Source organism: Aythya marila, assembly GCF_965140915.1.
Source record: "Aythya marila genome assembly, chromosome: 5".
In the NCBI taxonomy this organism is placed as follows: Eukaryota; Metazoa; Chordata; class Aves; order Anseriformes; family Anatidae; genus Aythya; species Aythya marila.
Genome location: NC_139046.1, coordinates 27,372,361 through 27,389,887, shown reverse-complemented (window position 1 = coordinate 27,389,887; position 17,527 = coordinate 27,372,361). Strand labels below are relative to the sequence as shown.

The 17,527-nt window shown below is 42.1% G+C and overlaps 1 protein-coding gene across 4 annotated transcripts in view; it reads right to left on the bottom strand.

Annotated features, from left to right (window-relative positions):
• NRXN3 (neurexin 3) overlaps positions 1-17,527 on the bottom strand; it is a 934,456-nt gene that overhangs the window by 712,440 nt on the left and 204,489 nt on the right. For 3 of the 4 annotated variants that reach the window (XM_082761545.1, XM_082761544.1, XM_082761543.1), the window contains exon 1: positions 12,943-13,087. In XM_082761545.1, coding sequence (XP_082617671.1) covers positions 12,943-13,044 — 102 coding nt within the window. In that variant the 5' untranslated portion in view covers positions 13,045-13,087. Of the gene's footprint in view, positions 1-12,942; positions 13,105-14,850; positions 14,896-17,527 lie in introns of those variants that run through there. The other variant, XM_082761542.1, reaches the window with a different exon arrangement.

Below are 17,527 nucleotides of genomic sequence, written 5' to 3'. Positions count from 1 at the left end.
AGCTGGAAAGACACAGCACTCTTGTCCTTTAGGAGCAACAAGTCACAAAGATCGTGTCTCAACTAACTCTGCAAAAGCTTTCGCCTGTGCTACAGGTGATTTTCTTCACAGTTCTTTACACCTTCAGAGATGGGTGATATGACTGTCCTTCCTTTGGAGGCTACAAGCACATCCCGATGTCTAGAAGTGTCACAGTATCAAATTTCTCAGGACTTGTGACACTTCTAAGGCAGTAGGTAACAACATGAGAGAAACCCATTGTTCCCTTGTTTTGCTGCCCTCATCCTCTATGTAAGAATCTTCCTGGAAGTAGGGCAGCCCAATTTGGGGAAAAGGTTTTCCTTTCAGAGCCTGGTCAGGATTGTTCCAGTGGTTTGCCCAATCCTGCTCATAAGCATGAAAACTTGTGCCCTGCCCTTGTAGCATTTCACAGCAATATTTTAGTCACCCCAAGCATTCTGAATTCCACTCCTGCATCTTCTCTCTGACACAAGTTCAGAAATCAGCAGCGCACTTATCTTCACATCTGTTCAGGGCTTGAAATCCACTGGAGCACTTCACAACCAAAAACAAAATGAAAACGAATACTGGCAGGCAGCTGAGAAGCAGATCAGAATGGGGCGGACCTGATCAGCCTTCTAAAATCACTGGCTTCATTCCCTGTTGCTGCTACCGCCTGATGATGGCAAGTGCATGAAAAGCAGATTGTCTGCCTACCTCCTGCCCCAATCAAGGGAACATCTTGCCTCTGGCTGGCATCTCACTGCATTCAGCTGTAGAAAAACAGGGAAATCTCAAGGACAACCAATCCAGCCAGGATGTTCTGCCAAGGCTGCTGTTCTTAGCCGAGGAAATGGTCCTCTCCATTTTCCTCAGCTAGAAAGAGGGAGAGAATATTCCCCCCCCCCCCCCAACATCATCCTAAAGCCCGCAGGTGCCAGCAATCCAAATAAACGTAGAGCAATTAACAGAATTAACACAGCTTTAAATAGCTTGGCTCACCAGATGCAGACTCCTAGCAGGGTTCTATAAAATGTAAAGTTATTACAGATAAAACCATTAATCATCTGTTCAGAGACTTGTTCTAGATGCAAAACCCATTCCACTTAAAATGGCTAATAACCAGAAAGGCACAGATTTAACGGGAATGATTACGCCATTTCTAAACAGCATTTTTCATCTCTGCCACCTTTCCCAAACCTCTGTCTTCCTTCTCCTTGCTAACACTGCTACAGTAAGAAACCACCTCTGCTGGTATCATCACAGCTACCTCTCTTTACCAGGGTGGTAAAGCTGGACACAACCTCTCAGTTACCTCCAGCCTGGCCAGAGGAGCTGTGTGACTAGCACACCATGCACCACTGCTTTCCTGGATGCAGTTATTGTTCAGTTGTGTGTCATCAACCCCGTGCAGCTCACAGATAATTATTGCTCTCCTTCCAGTGCTAAGTACTCAACTGCTAAGATCTGTGCTTATGAATCAGAAGCATGAGTTTTCTCTCTCATGCTGATGTGAAGTCACCAGTAGCCATGGTATGCTATACAGCAATCCTACTGACATCCTCCTAAGACCTAATAAAACGAACTCATTCCTCTTTTTGTGGTACATCTATATCTTGCTAGCTACAAGGAGCAGGGGCAGGGGAGCTGACCTTAACTTATCTCTGAGCGCTGAACTTACCATTTCTAGCACCTCCACTTACGGAACTTATGGCTCAAAGAGTACAAAAACTTGTGGCAAGCAATTCAGAGCTTAAATTGCATCTTTCCATAGATCTGCATTATGCTCACTGTTTTTTTTAGGGACCTGGATACATCCAGTGTTCATTCTGAGCTAAATCAATTCTGCTGGTACAGCTCGAAGGAGGAAGGAAGAACAATGCCAAACTACAGACATTCAGTGAAACAGACAACATCAATAGTAGAGCAGAGCCAGACAGCAGCAGTGACAAAGAATTAGAACAGAAAGAAAATCAGAGACAATACAAAATCTGGTTGTATCAGAAAGAGCTCGCTGCCTTTCCCATGCAGTTCATGTAACAAATGCTGCCCAATTACTGCTGCCTACATCCTCCTGTCCTACTCACACTTGACAGCTAGCTGGCTCCCTGCTACAAAGGGAGTGGTGGACCTGGGGGGAGCCCAGCTCACCCACTCAGCATGCAAACCTCAGCAGCCTTGCTTGCCTGCCTTACTGGCAGCTGCAGCAGATTGGCTTTTCAAGGTGGGCAGCAGCAGCTCAGTTTTTCCCTACTGCACGCAATACACACACACACGTACACAGACTTCAAAGCAATAGCACAGCCTTCAGCATCAGGCAAGATTTGTTTAGCGGCTGCTGTTCCCAAAAACATAACACTTGTCAATTGAGAAATAAACTAGTATAGCCAAAAAAGCCCACACACTAATTAAAGCTCTAAAAATCAAAACCCAGCTCTTGCATACCACAATTGAATGATCACAACCTACCTGAAAGCACAGCTAGACCATAATATTCACTGCTGGCCACCTCTGTATTTGAAGATTGCAATAAAATGAAGACTCCAACAGAACTAAAAATAATTACCAAGAAGGCTGAGGACTGGCTAAGAGTTCCAAAAGCATACTGACATGGGGTTAAGTTACAAGTTTTAGCCTTAAACCCAGTGGTACCTGGTCCTGCTGCTGCAGGCAGCAGGTATTTTCAAAAGCAACATAACAAGTTCCACGAAAAGGAAGTGTGTGTGGGGATACAATTAGAAAAGGAGCAGAGTCCTTTTAGCTCTTGAGCTTGGAGCAGCCACTCAAATACAGAAAAGTGTTTCTCCTATCACTATTACAGCTCTGTCAAGAGTCAGAGGCCTTATCACAGCACTAGAGGATGTACCGAGCTGTGTATGCTCCATGTCATTAACTCTCTGCCTGCTGAGTTTTCAAACCCTAAGTGCCAAAAGAGTAAGTGCATTCACTTTTCGCCTTCCTTGGTGATGAACATCACAGTCACTCCTAGGCTGACACTGCCTGTTATATACATTTAATTAAACAATTCTGCAACTGAAATTTTCAGCTGAGTTTGGTTTACAAATACTAGTTTATGGTAGATCCTGCCTCTCCAAGCTCCCTGTCTGTATTCCTGTCTGACAGTATAAGATTCATCCTTAGCAATTTCTTTAATGCAGCATAAAGGATGACAAATAAAAGAGTGTCTCCTACTGTTTTTTCTGACTTGTCTCACCAGAGCCAAGAGTCCTTTAAGCTCAATGAACTACCAAGCCAAGCAGGGCAGGAGCAGCTCATTTTACTTTCATCCTGTGCTGAGAAATCAGGCTTTGGACAGCTGAAGTTAAGATCACAGCTGATAAGCACCACCATCAGCAAGGACGGAACCACATTTGGCTGATTTCCATAAGAAAAAGGCAGCCAGAAATCTTTTTCCACAGTAACCTTCATGACTATCACCACTGCTCTGCTGACCACTTTGGACTCAGCCATGTTTGTCCATCAAACAATTGTACCCTGTCTTAGTTGGCTAACTCCTGAATAGAAATGGATTAGCCCACATAGATTTATAAGGATTGTTGTTTTCACATCTCCATTCTGGGTTTCCAATTACCTTTATTATGTGCCCAAAGCACAGGCTATATTGCTCCGATCCTCATTACATTTTCTAAATTTGCCCATACAGATACAGTTCTATACCTGGAAACACTCGTTTTCTGCAGAACAGCACACGGCGCATCCCCTGCAGGTACAGAAGCTCAGTAGGAGTTAAGTTCTTACGCAGGAAAGAAAAGCCTGCTCCTGATGGCCCTGCTGCAAAGCCAGCCCAGATGGCCCTAGCACCAGGACTGGGGATCACGTATGGATGGCTCAGTCAGGACCCTGTAACTGGCTGGGTACCCAGCCCAGCGCTGACACCAACCCTAGAGCCACCTGTAGAGAGTTAGACCTGGTTAGAGCACACAGTGTTCTAGCTCCGTAGATTAGCTTATGAGCTCTGTGGTAGGACATTCAAACAACTGTAAAAAGATGCATCTTATGCCTTCTGCGCAGAAAGTTCCAACATCTGTTGGCTTATCCATGCTTTCTTTAAAATATATGCTCAATCTACATATGTACTTCATTAATCAGAACGTTTACAGAAGAAGTTAGTGGCCAAAAAGTAAGGTAACTTCAGGAACTCAATGCCACTGAACTGCTGACATATTCTTTAAATTAATCCCCCAACATAATGTATGCACTGGGACCGACCTAGAATGCCAGGAAGCTGCTGTCTACCTGCTGATAAGAGTTCCAGAGAGTAAGACATTATAATAAATGTGACCTTTAATAAAACCTGTATTTGTTTAATGTGGACAGAACCATCCTAAAACAAAACAGCTTGTATTTCTAGGCTCGCTGTCACTAGATTCTGTAGTCTCTGCTATGAATTTCATTAAAAAAAAAATTCAGGAGCCAAGTGATTTTTTTCAGTACATGTGATAAAATATCTCCTCTATCTCCTGCACCAAATTCAGTCAAAACTTCAGCTCCTTTCTTTACATCTCCCACATCTTACTAAGCACAAAACGATTCTGTCACTTCATTTTTGTACTCAAATTCCTTCACTAAGGACTGATTTCATGAGGCAATTTCAATTGCTGTCCTGCTTAACAGTCCAGAGACAATCACTGAACCTTCATCTACCTTCTCTTTGTTTACACTGTTGTTCTAGTACCAGCACCATCTTTGCTGCTCTGAACTGCCTGCCATTAGGGGAGGAACTGTCTCTGTAGGTCTTGCTGAGTCAGATTTTCTGTATCCCATCTCATTTACAACAAAATAAATACCAGCCTTGTCTTTACTTAATTGTTTCTCTTCCCTTCATTGCCCCTGATTTCTTCACTCGGAGGTGCTGCTTGGTATAAATGATATGAAGCACTCAAACAAGAGCGCACTTGTGGCTGAGTAAATACTTTCCATGGACATATGGGCAAGTCTTGAGCACACTATTCTTCCACTTCATATGTGGTCTGAAAGATCTGATGAAAGTGTAGGCAAAAAAGTTGTCAGAAATAAACACACAGTTTGATAGTATCAGGTGAAGCATAAGACCTCACTAGGGGTTTGAGAGCCACCAGCACAGGGAGCCCCAGTAACTGCATGGAGGGTTGCAAGGGACACATAGATGCTCAGGTTAGTGGTCCAGTCAAGGCTGAGCTCAGGGACATTCCTGCTTCAACTTACCCATGTTTTCTTGTTCCCAGCAGATTATATCTATATATATGTATATATCTCACACCTACAAGGTCGTACGTTGAACAATACAGTGCTGCAATACTTAGAAGCTAGGGCCACTGTGACCTGAGGATCATCATCTGGGTAGGCTGTTCACTTCATGAACTGGCACTAAATCACACAAAGAGCCATGTCCTTGACTCCCTGCCAATCTTCTGAGTCCTCCCCTTACAAACAGATTGAACAGTAAATGAGGATAGCTTGTCGTTTTGCAACAAACCCTCATCCAATATCATTATTTCAGCAAAACACTTGCTGCAGATGCAAATAAGCCAAGCTGACAAAAGTTCTCTCCTGTGTCATGCATGATGCAAGGCAATAATGCTGGTAAAAGCCTTCCTTCTGTAACGCAGGCAAGAGCTAAGCTATGCAAAGAAAAGAACCCTTGAATACTTCCCTGGCTAAAGCAAATCTGCAGCACTGGCAGCACACTCATACACCTGACAAGACTAGTTCCTGTGGGCTGGGCCATTAATCCTTACTAAAAACGTGTCATGAGAATGTGAAATATTAACCTCTGGAAAGCACATACTTGAATGAAGAGTCTCCCCAAATCCAGCAGAAGTTTTAACTGGGTCCGTAACTGCAAGGAGATCATTTCCATTTCTGGTCAGACACAGAAGAAGTCTCCTAATATGCGCTATGCTTGTGATGCATTTCCTTCAGAACAAAGCATTAGGCCTTGCTCAGGTTCAAAAAAATAGCTGCGAAGTCCACTGTTTGGACTGATCCTGATCAGAACTGATCTCTTTTCAACAGTCCCCAGCCTCACCACCTGTTGCTCTGATCACTTTGGAGTAGAATCTGCTCTGGATTTCTCCATTTCCTCACCTGAGCTGACCCTTAAGAGAAAGTGAAGGGACATTTCATTCCCATCAGCAGCAGTGCAGCTGGCTAGGTAAGATATAAGTACATTAAAGGAGGCTGTAGGGAGGAGGGGGTTGGTCTATTCTCCCACATGCCTGGTGACAGGATGAGGGGGAATGGGCTAAAGTTGCGCCAGGGGAGTTTTAGGTTGGACATTATGAAGAACTTTACTGAGAGGGTTGTGAGGCATTGGAATGGGCTGCCCAGGGAAGTGGTGGAGTCACCATCCCTGGAGGTCTTTAAAAGATGTTTAGATGTTGAACTTAGTGATATGGTTTAGTGGAGGACTTGTTAGTGTTAGGTCAGAGGTTGGACTCGACGATCTTGAGGTCTCTTCCAACCTAGACAATTCTGTGATTCTGTAATATACTTTTACAGTAACCTGTATGTGCCTTCTGCAAACTTCTAAATATTTTCTTGTTTTTTTTTTTTTTTTTGTGTGTGTGTGGTTTTTTGGTTTTTTTTTTTTTTTTTTTTTTACACTCCTTCCTTTCACATTTCCACAGGAATGCACGAAGACATCAAAGATTAAACAAGAAGAAATCAGTAAGTGTTACTGGTAAAGATGAAAATTCCCCACAGGAACAAGGTTGCAGTAATTCCAGGAACATCCAGTATCCAGTAAAAACATCAGTCAGTTGTGACTGTCAGTTCACTGTGCTGAAGATATACTCTGTTCCTGCCAAGGAGGAAGTAAAGAGCAATGGAACAAAAAAAAAAAAAATGGAACTACAGGTAGGATGTCCTTGTTCTATCCATGGCTTTCCACCAGTGACAAGATATATGATGTTGACCAAGTTGTATCACATCTGTGCATCAAGTTGTGGGCACAGATGGGCCCTATGAGCTAATAATGTTAATCATCATCAATTACAATTTCAGTGCAAGTATTTACTATGTAAATGGACAGAGTGCATCGAACTCTATATCACTGGATTTTCTATGTGAGATCTTTGCCATTCACAAGGATCACAGTTTAGAAAAAAAATAGTCCATTGGACACTAAGCAAATATACCCCAAAATCAAGCTAAATGCTTTCTACATACTCTATCTGCATCACAAAAACTCACCTCTGACCTCTGATCTCCCACAGACACTACCTAGAAATCTGCATCCTCTCTCTTCTTTGCTCCCTGGCTCTCAGTATGGATGTAGGCTCTGTGTTGGAATGACTGCCTTGCCTTCATTTTACAGAAAAAATGTTCCTCTTTTCTCTCATACTTGCTCTATGATTCCCTAAAAAAGCCACTAGCAAAATTAACCGAATCAAATGCCTTCTCCAGAGAAGCTAACATTCATCACACTGTTAAATGTAGTTTGGGGACCATGAAACACAGAAGACATTTATGCCTGGTTTGAGTGGTATTATCGATTTTTTCCTACACTTGTGTATGGGGTAAATTTTACTCTAGTAGTTATACCTGAAAAAAAAATAAATAAATGAAAAATAAGAGGCCATCATGATCCTATCTTTTATGGTTACAGGATGCTGCGTGCATGTAAGCATACAGGCAAGCAAAACAAGGCAGGCACAGTGCCACTCCTTCCTGGCAGCACAGAGGTCAGGCTGGGCAACACACATTTCTCTGGTATAACAAAAATGTGCATTTAAAAACAACCCTTCACAAACACTTTCTTTTTCAGTGCTACCAAAAAACACAAGGATAGATGGACAATGAGCTTCAGCTCCCAGATGTCCAGTTCAGGGAGCATCTTGCCCACCTTGACTTCATGTCACGGCACACACTCATACCAGAAGCAGAAGGTATTCTTTACTGCACACCAAAGTCTTGCAGGATTCATGCCCAAGCATAGAATGTATGTTGGCAGCCATCAGGCAGCCTGGGAAATACCCTATTGCCCAAATAAACAACAATATAGCCTTCCTGACTCTGAGCTAATAAACAAATACTGAATGCAAACCACCCTTGGAATTAAGCTTAGAAATATTATTTGATGAGAAAACACGTTTATCTCCCCACCCTCCCGTTTGAGGCTATTCAGGACTCCCTCAGCTTCTTGCTTCCAAGTGCTTCCATTCCCACCTCTAAATTAAATCTTTCCAGCAATGTGCTTTTTCTTAATCCACTAGCAAATTACAGCAGCAATTGCTCAAAATGTTGAGCATCTGTTGCATCTCCCAAGCCACTGTGTTGTTGTATTTCTACAACAAGGGTACTCAAAAACCTGGTGAAGGTCTCGTTGCACCAGATGCTTGATGGGTGCACAGGGAGACGCGATGCTTGATTCTCCACAGGCAAAGCCTAGAGGTCCAGCAGCACAGCGACCCACCACTGCAGGGGTAACAAGACTGGAAATTAAGAGTGAGGGGCACCTAAAAACTTCACAGGCCACTGGATCTGGATATTTAGGAATGAAGGCCATCATCATCAGGGCTGTTCGGGATGCCCTGGCCAGGAATAGTAACAGGAGATAAAGATTAAGTACAAGACTTATTCTGAGGAGATGAATCATTTTCAGCCTTTGGCTATGCTTTGTCTGCCTCTACACAGTTCCATTAGCCTCTCTCCCCCTGCTTTTTTTTTTTTTTTTTTTTTTTTTTTTTTAATTACTAGAGTCCCAAATACAGATAAGAAACAGACTGGTCCCAGCACAATAGAGCAGCTGGAGCAACAATGCCAGACCAACACACGTGGGCAATTGCCATCCACATCGTAACTGCCTCCGCAGCACAGCAGTGAAATCCCTCACGCTGGTATCTGCTGACTCACCACCTCCTTTTGTGCATTCCCCGGGCTCTGTTAAACTGCTGCTCTGGAATGGGATCTTGGGCACCCAGGTGCTTTTGAGCTACCTGGTCTCCCTCTTCGGGAAGGGCTCTTCTAACCAAAATGTCCTCTGTCTGCCCTCTTTACACTCAGGCTGTTTCTCTCAGCCTCCATTTTTTCAGCCCTCTTTCTATGTGCACCTCCAACCTCCTCCCCAGGGTGACACTCCACTCAGAAAAATCTGTCCCCTAAACAAAAATCGTACCATCATTAACGTTACTCATGCAAATAGGACTGAAAAAAAAGACCTGGCTGGTAGATAGCATCCGAGATGTATATGCAGCAACCAGGCACACTCGTGAACCATTTCAAAATCTGGCTCCTGGCAGTCAAATTGCAGACAGAAATGATCTGAGCTTTCACAGCTTTCTCCCATCACGGCCAGATGGTGCCTGACCCCTGCAATCATTTCTGCCATATTCCACCCATATGCAAACCTCACTGCTTCCATCAAGCTGTTAGTACCAATAAACATTTTTTAGAACTGAGATTTTAATAAAGCATTGATAGAAAAATGTGAGTATTTCATAAATTGTCTCACACATCCATCCTTTAGGGACCACCTTAGGCTCTTCTAAACCATTTCCATCTGTACTAAGCACTGCTCCCAGTAAATCAATCCAAATGGCTGGCTCCCTAATAGAGCCTTGGGAATATTCTGATTCTCTGCCTTCCCAAATGATCAGAGACTGAAATCCAGTTTTCCCTTTTTCCCTGCACAGTCAAACTTCTCACTCAGCCTCTCTTCATATCCAGCCCTGATTACCAGAACCTCCTCCCTGAGGCTCTCTAGTACAAGCACAACATAGCTGTTGGCACTGTGTTTCTTTTCTACCTCGGTCTGCCCATCCAGGTGTTCTCAAATATTTAAGAATCAGTGATTGGAGTTTACCCACTCATTGATTCTTAAAGCACCATCACTCCTTCCCCGACACCCACTGAGAAAAACGCTGCTGCCCACTTGGCTCAGGTATGCGCCTGTACCTGCTCCTACCCCATCTCTATACCTGGTTTCCTCCATGACTGACAAAATATCAGATTCTCTCCAAAGTTCCTCTGGAGTGATTTATCTTAAGACTGATGGTCCAGAAAGCCTTAGATTTTGCAAATACAAGGCAATGCCCATGTTTGATGTCTATGTACTGCACTATTTGCATATTCTGCCTATAAGTTTTAATGAAAAAAAGCTATTTTTTCCAGTCTTGCTCCCTCATTACAGTGCCAGGTACATTGCAACACTACCAGGATAGTTGCAGAGATCTGTAAAACGCAGTATACCATACAATAGGGCATAATTAATTTGTATTAAAATGTTAAAAAAAAAAAAAAAACACTTCAAATTCAGTACATGGATTTATGATTTGGGTATATTGCAAGATATACTCTGTTGTGAAAGGGGGATGCTTTGGCTCACACAGTTTGAGAAGAACACGGTCACCTTCACCAGGGCTTATCTGGATAGTGCAGCCAGGGAGCTCCGAGGAACCTCTGAGTGGCCAGGGTCCTCCTAGCCAGGGATTCGACTCTGACCACGCAAAGCAACCACCCTAACAGAGCTGCCCAGGCTTCTCCCACCAACCTCAGCTGACTGGAGAAGCCCTACCCAGCTGCAAGGGGGCAGGGAGAGTCATTAGGCACTCTGCCCCACCGCAATTCAGCGCCTGGATGAAGTAGGAGGACAATGCTCCACTCGAGGAGCCCTTAGCCACCCCTGTGAGCAGTTTGGTTGCTGTACTGGGTGGCTCACACAGCCTAGATGAAACGAGAGGTTAGAGGGTGAGGACAGAAATTTTCACCCCGAAGTCTGCATCAATTCTTTGCCTTCCCAGGAAAAATATTTGTTGTTACGGTCTATCCTACCAGTAGTACCAGTGCTAACTCATCCTGGGGTCTAAGGGCTCTGTAAGAACCATGGGCTGGCAATGCACAGCATTAATTACAAACGTGGCTTTCATTACATTTCTCCATTGATCCCATTTCCAAGCGTCTCCTCATCACAATCCTGCACTGCACATTTATGTTTGGTGAATTATATATACTTGATGTCCTCAGAAGCCATTTTGCACACATTTCCACAGCAGCTGAAAGCACCCATGGGCCACTACTAAGAACAGGTTGCTATTAAGCAGGCTGTAGCTCAAAACCAGCCAGCAACAGCCTGTCTGTAAGTCTAGACAGTTCCTCATACACATCTCCTGTCACTGCCTAGTCAAGTGAAGATTACAAAGCACATTCTGATTATCTGCTTTCTCCCTCTTCCTCCCATTCTTAAGTGGTTGCTTGGTTTTTCTTCACACAAAGTATTATAAGGCTGGGACGGCTATGTAAGCAGCTCTTAGCACATTGTGCAAGCTAATAGAATACAAATGATTATATAAATAATAAAGCTGCTGAAGATTTTCTTGTCACTGCTTTCTCTGCTCCATTGGCTTGACTTAAAGCACACATAAAATGGCCTCTGCTAAGTGTTATGTTCATAGCATCCATAAATAAAATTAAGATCCTGATTTAAAGAGACACTAAGAAGCTGTATCGCCTCTTGATTTCAATCTGGGATGCTCAGTGCCTATGAAAATCAGGCCCAAGGCTCTAAGGATGAAAACAGAAAGATTTGATGCCTGTATGACAGCTCGTGTTCAGCAGGGCAGTTCCATTTCCTATGTAAGATGCTCACACACTCATTTCCAGCATACGTGCATCTCCTTCACTAATGCAGAGGTCAGGCAGGACAGCAGCTCCAGACCGACAGCCATCACTCACATCAGCAGACTGGCACATGAGGTACAAGCCCTGACACCACAAGTCAAGCATTTGTAGGATGGTAACTTGTCAGACAGTTACAGCCCTGGAACAACATCTAGCTCAGCACGGCTGTTTCCGTGACTCCTGCATGAAAACTTGGCTCAGCTTTCCCTCTGATAGTAAATGTTCGCACCAAGAGATGTTATGGCATCCCTCCTGGCTGCATGTAAAATGAGACCCACCCTGCCACACCCTGTGAAAAACAGAATTACTATAAAATCACAACATAGGGAGTTTCTCGCAGCAAACTCTTATTCCAAACTAGCTAGGAAGCTGACTGACAGAAAACTTAAGCTGTTTTTTTCAGTTAGCTTTCTATAGTACATTTTGGGGATGTTGACAGATATCACCATTAATGACAGCGATCATCACAAATTCTGATAGGAGAATTAGGAAAGATGACAAATGCTGACGTCAGGCCACAGCACCTGCACACAGCATAACCCCAAACAACTGCACCAAGTTTCAGAATTCGGCTGTGGCTTCATCATTTATTTTCTTCTTGTTACTATTTTCAAGGAACACTAGTCTATTATTCTGGTTCCTGCTGCCAGCCAGGCACTCCAATCTCTGTTACCCACGCGTGGATTTTCTCAAAGTTGTAGATTAGCTATGTGACAGGGCAGGCAGCCAGCATGAGACAACATGGCTTTGGAAGCCGGCTAACTGTTCATGACCAATGCAGCAGCTCTCTGCTGCAGAGACTTACCAACACAGTGCACTTCAAGTCCACAGGCCACGTTACTGCTCTATCTGCATTATGCTCTCATGTTTCAACTCTTTTCACTTAATTTGCATACACATTTTATATTATCTTCATCTTTCAGTTTTGCAGTTTATTCTACCTATGTATCTTCCTGGAAAACTCACAACTGACTACATTCTTAGGTAAAATCCAGGAGCTTAAAAATGATCCCAAATATACCGCTAATGATAATTTTCCACCACAAACATGCTGTAAGCCATTTATCTTTTTTTGTTACTGTAATTTTTTATTGTTCTTGTAATTCAAGCACCAGAATATTGATTCTGACCATAAGCTCATGACTTTTGCAGCTGATGCCTTCCGTCCAGCTGAATGACAAGTTTATCCTTACAGTGACATTGCAGTATCACCGTGAAATTTATCATGACAAAAAGACATTGAGTGTGCAATGACAGGAGGGAAAAAGTAATGATTTTGAGAAAGAAAAAGCACAGAAACAATAATTCATTTGAAATACTTACCTCTTTGAGGCAACCCATGAAGTTGTTGCTTACTGGAGAGCCAGGTAAGTCAGCAGTACTGGGGCTCCCTCCCACGTAGAAGAAGTCATCTGAGCCCAGCATGGTGTAGTCCTCCTGTGTATAGCCCGTGGTGGTAAGGATGCCATCCACAGAGATGGTCACCTATTCAAGGGACACAATGGACAAAAAAATCCAAGCAATGACCTTACAATCCTGAACAGAACAAATCACCTCCCTTACATTTTTATGTTGGTTTTATTAAAGATTTTGTTGAGATTTGGTTTTTGTGTTTTTGAGAGGTTTTTTTGTTGTTGTTGCTTTTGTTGTTAGTTCAACCAAGCTCCATTTTCTGGTCTGCTTCACCCACAATGGAAATGCTTCAGCATCTGCTTCCCTTTCTGGTATATCAGCACTTTCAGGCTGAGCCAGCAGTCTACCCATTGAGATGCTTGCAGTCTACTCAGGCCAGAAAATGGAACTGTCCTTGAAAAAGATTTCTCATATTAGTTGATTTTATGATTAATTAGTATTTATTTTAATGATTACAGTTAGTTATGGTTGTTAGTAAAAGAAAAGCACTAATGAAGACGAGGTTGGTATTTTTTATTTTTTATGTTTCTTTTGCTCACAGCACACTGACGGTCATGCATTCAGGGAGGGGTGGGGAGAGGATCTCACTTTCAATACATTATGGATGTGCATGCCATGTACCTAGAGACACACACACCCGCCACCCACCACAAAAATAAAATTAAAAGAAAAAAAAAAATGTATTTTACAAACTAACTCAACCAAAATACAAATACAAAAGAAATCAAAATAAAATAAAACAATAAAATAAATCAACCGCACACCAATGAGAGAGAAAGAGAAAGAAGCAGAGATGAGAACAAAAGAAAACACAAAGCATGCACATACTGCGCTCTGATACATCATGCTATTATATTTGGAGCCCAGAAAGATGAGAGGAAAAAAAAAAAAAAAAGATAGCAGAGAGAGTGAGAGAGGAAAAACTATTTCACACTCGCATGCAATCAAAAATAAAAATACCAAACAAACCCCATAATAATCCAACAAACTCAAAAACAAACAGTAAAGTCCCCAAAACCTCTAACCCCAAACACATGGCGAGTGAAGGGGAACAGAAGGAGAGGGAGAGAGAGGAGCAAGTGAATTTGATGTGTTTTGCTTATATGTTGTTAGTGGTTTGAAGGGAAGATGGAGGAAAGTATATTGAGGCCAGTAGGAGACGGGCGAGTCACCAGACGTGGACATGCCATGCAGAGTGTGTACTGAAACAAACAACCGGCTGAGCTCCTTTCGGCCACGGCAGGTGGAAAGTCAGAGAGAGAGAAAGTGAGAAAGAGAAGCAGGAGGAGAGAAAGAGGAGGGAGGGAAGTGAGGGAAAGTGGGGAGAAAGAGGACAACTCCGGCCACTTTGCCTATAAGAGCCGTTGCCACAACAAAAGGATGAGAGAAAAAGAGAGCCTTCACCACCACGGACTAGAGGCCCTGCAATGGTTCTGATCCAGAAACCTTCAGAGTTACAAAAAAAAAAAAAAAAATCAAAAGGGGATAAAAAAGAAAAAAGCAAAACTCAGAAAGCTAAACTCAAGAGCAAAGGAGAAAAAAATACCACTGGAATACAAAAGATGAACTGAAAAGGGAGGTGAGGAAACCAATGGAAGAAATGTCCAAACCCCATTTCCAGAGTATTTGTGTTTATTGCTTGTCTTATTTTTTTCCATTAAAAAAGAATAGTAAAGAAAAAGAAATGTGTTTTCAGTGAAATCAAAATAAAATTAAAGTAGTAAGTATAAAGGAGGGGGGATAAAGGGGAGTAGGGGAAGGAAAAGGCAGGTAACACACGGCAAACCCAAAAAAAGAGACAATAAGAATGATATCTACCAGACAATGTAGTTTGTTTACCATAGCGTGTCCAATGCCTGAGTGCTTTGCGGAAAAGGGGGAAGAAAGGAAATTAAAAAATCGTGAACAGAACGATTGTTAATTAAAATAACTAAAAGCAAAGATGAGTCGTTAGGGTGTTAGTACATTAGTTGGTTAGTAAAAATGACACATTGCATGAATGGTCTAGTGTTAGTCTTTCAAAAAAAGGCGTGGGGCACCTGACACACACAAAGTGAGAAAGAGGACAATATGACCAGGACTCTATGGGGAACCATGCCATCTACTCTGTAAGGAAGAAGGGCGCTGCCCAGTCTTCCCACCCTGGTATTAGTCATTAACTTCAACTCTTAAATACATTATCCAGGACTAAAGCAAAATTAAAGCAGTGCAATACTTACCTTGCAGATACCCATGAAGGTGCTTCCCCCAAGAAAGAACCTTTCCCTCACAGTTGCATACACCAGTTTTCCCCTCCAGCACAAACCCAACCATGACTCCCCCTTCTTCCACCCACCATCACCTCTATATTCTTGTTTGTCTTTCAGGCCTCACTATCCCCACGTGTCATAGAGAACCAGAGGCAGGCCAATATTTCTTTGTCTGGAGAACACAAATGAAGACAAGTCCAAGACTCTGAATCCGTCCTTACAAATTTCTCAGTCAGCAGGTTTCTTTACAGCAGGTGAGTTTGTGACTTTTAGGAGAAGCATACAAAAACGTGTGCACTTGGGTGTTTGTGTCACCTGAGCACATAGGGGTTGAACCTCTCCTCTGTTAGGAAGAAATATGTTGAGAAATTGTGTAGGATGAATTCTGTCACTTGCATCAAGGTTGGAAAACAGAAGATTGATGGTATGTATTGTGTCTCTTGTTTTACTGCATCTATATTACAGAGCAAGGAGAATTCATCAACTAGTGCTTTAGTTGAGTTTAGCACAGCTATGCGGATGCTTTGCCAATCCCTCCAAAGGTACATGGATGCCAACTGCTTGAACCTACACATATTTTGCTTGCTTTTTAGCAGCTGAGGAACTCAAGATCTCCACAGCAGATTTTGCACGATGACTAGCTTCAGTGCTAATATAGAAGCGCAGCCTATGGAGGCTCCGACTCCTTGCCACATTGCGGTCACAGTTTTTAACAGTAAGTTACACAAGGAAGATCTATGCTGCCTCACATAAAATCCATCTTGCACATTTCAAAGGGTTGTGAATTGACATTACTGTGTTAGGAATCCCACTTTTATAAAGAAAGAAGTTGGGCTTTGCCATGGGGAGGGAAGAGCATGCTAAAAATGACACGGAGTGTCAGCAGCAGAGCTGAAGACAGGGTTGGGAAGTCTGACCTTCAGTCTCCTCTGCTCCTCCAAACCATATTGCCCCTCTGAAAGTCCTGGTAAAATACAGCCATGATCCTATTTCTAGTAAAGGTTTCACACAAAGCAGAAACGGGGCTTAGTTTTAACTGAAATAATAAGATAAATAAACAAGGAGATTTGCTTTGACATTAACAATCACTACTCAAGGGAATCTGTGGGTTCACATGGTTTGTCTCTAAGGAGATTAACTGCTGTGATAGTCATTTGATAAAAAAATAGGAAGCACTTAGTACTCTACTAGATTAACTACAAAACATTTAACAACTCTAAAATGTACTGGGCAAAAGTCCAGCTATTTAAAGATCTGCTCTAATTCCAGGAACAGCCAAAAAATTATGCAAATCCTCCTCCCTTCTCTCGTCCCCAAAAAGAGCAGAGACGACTAGATGGCATCTTAATGCTTCCAATAATCCATTTACCTGGACTTATTTTAGCTTTGGATCATATTCTTGGAATTTCTAATTTATTTTCAAGTTTATGCCTTAATATTCATGGGCAATTCTTTGCTGTTGGGTTTTTGTTTAGTTGTTTTCTTTGAGGAAACTTGGACATAGCTGAAAAGAAGACTTCCAAGTGACCTATATAATGTTGCAAGTTTACAGGTCAATTTGTGTCAGGAAAGATGCAGAGTAGATAATTTATTACATACAAAATTATATAGGATGTAATGAACAAAAAAGTATACAACTTTTTACCTTGTAAATAATCTATTTTGATGTTAATTACATCTTCTATATGATGAAATTACAGGACTTTACATAAATTAATAGATTAACGTTCATAGCCTTAAAAGGTCAAGATACACAATGACCATTCTCAGTTGCATTCTGAAAAATGTCCATAGCCAATATTAACTAAATATCAGTCAAACTCATTTTCCAACTCTATCCTAGAGATTGAATGGTTTTAAGACTTCTTCATCCCCAGTAATATCAATTAGCAGTAAGAAAGCACAGAACCTAACAGGAAGGCTAAAGCATTTAAGGCTTGTATTTATTGAAACCTGGTGTTTAAACTTACCAATATTTTTTAGATGACAGCTTTCTCGACTGCTTCTCCTTAAGGCCTCATCAGTTCCAATTTCTAGGTACTTTTAGATTCTGAGTAAATGTCATCATTTTGTGACCAAACTTAGGCAGAAGTTAAAACAAAAGTATACAGGGAAAACTCAAAAAAGAAAAAAAAAATCCAGCCTTATTGACATTTTTGGGTTGAACTGCATTCTAACATACCTATTGCTACAACTGGATCACAAATCATCTCTGCTATTTATTTTTATTTTATTTTGTTAAGATT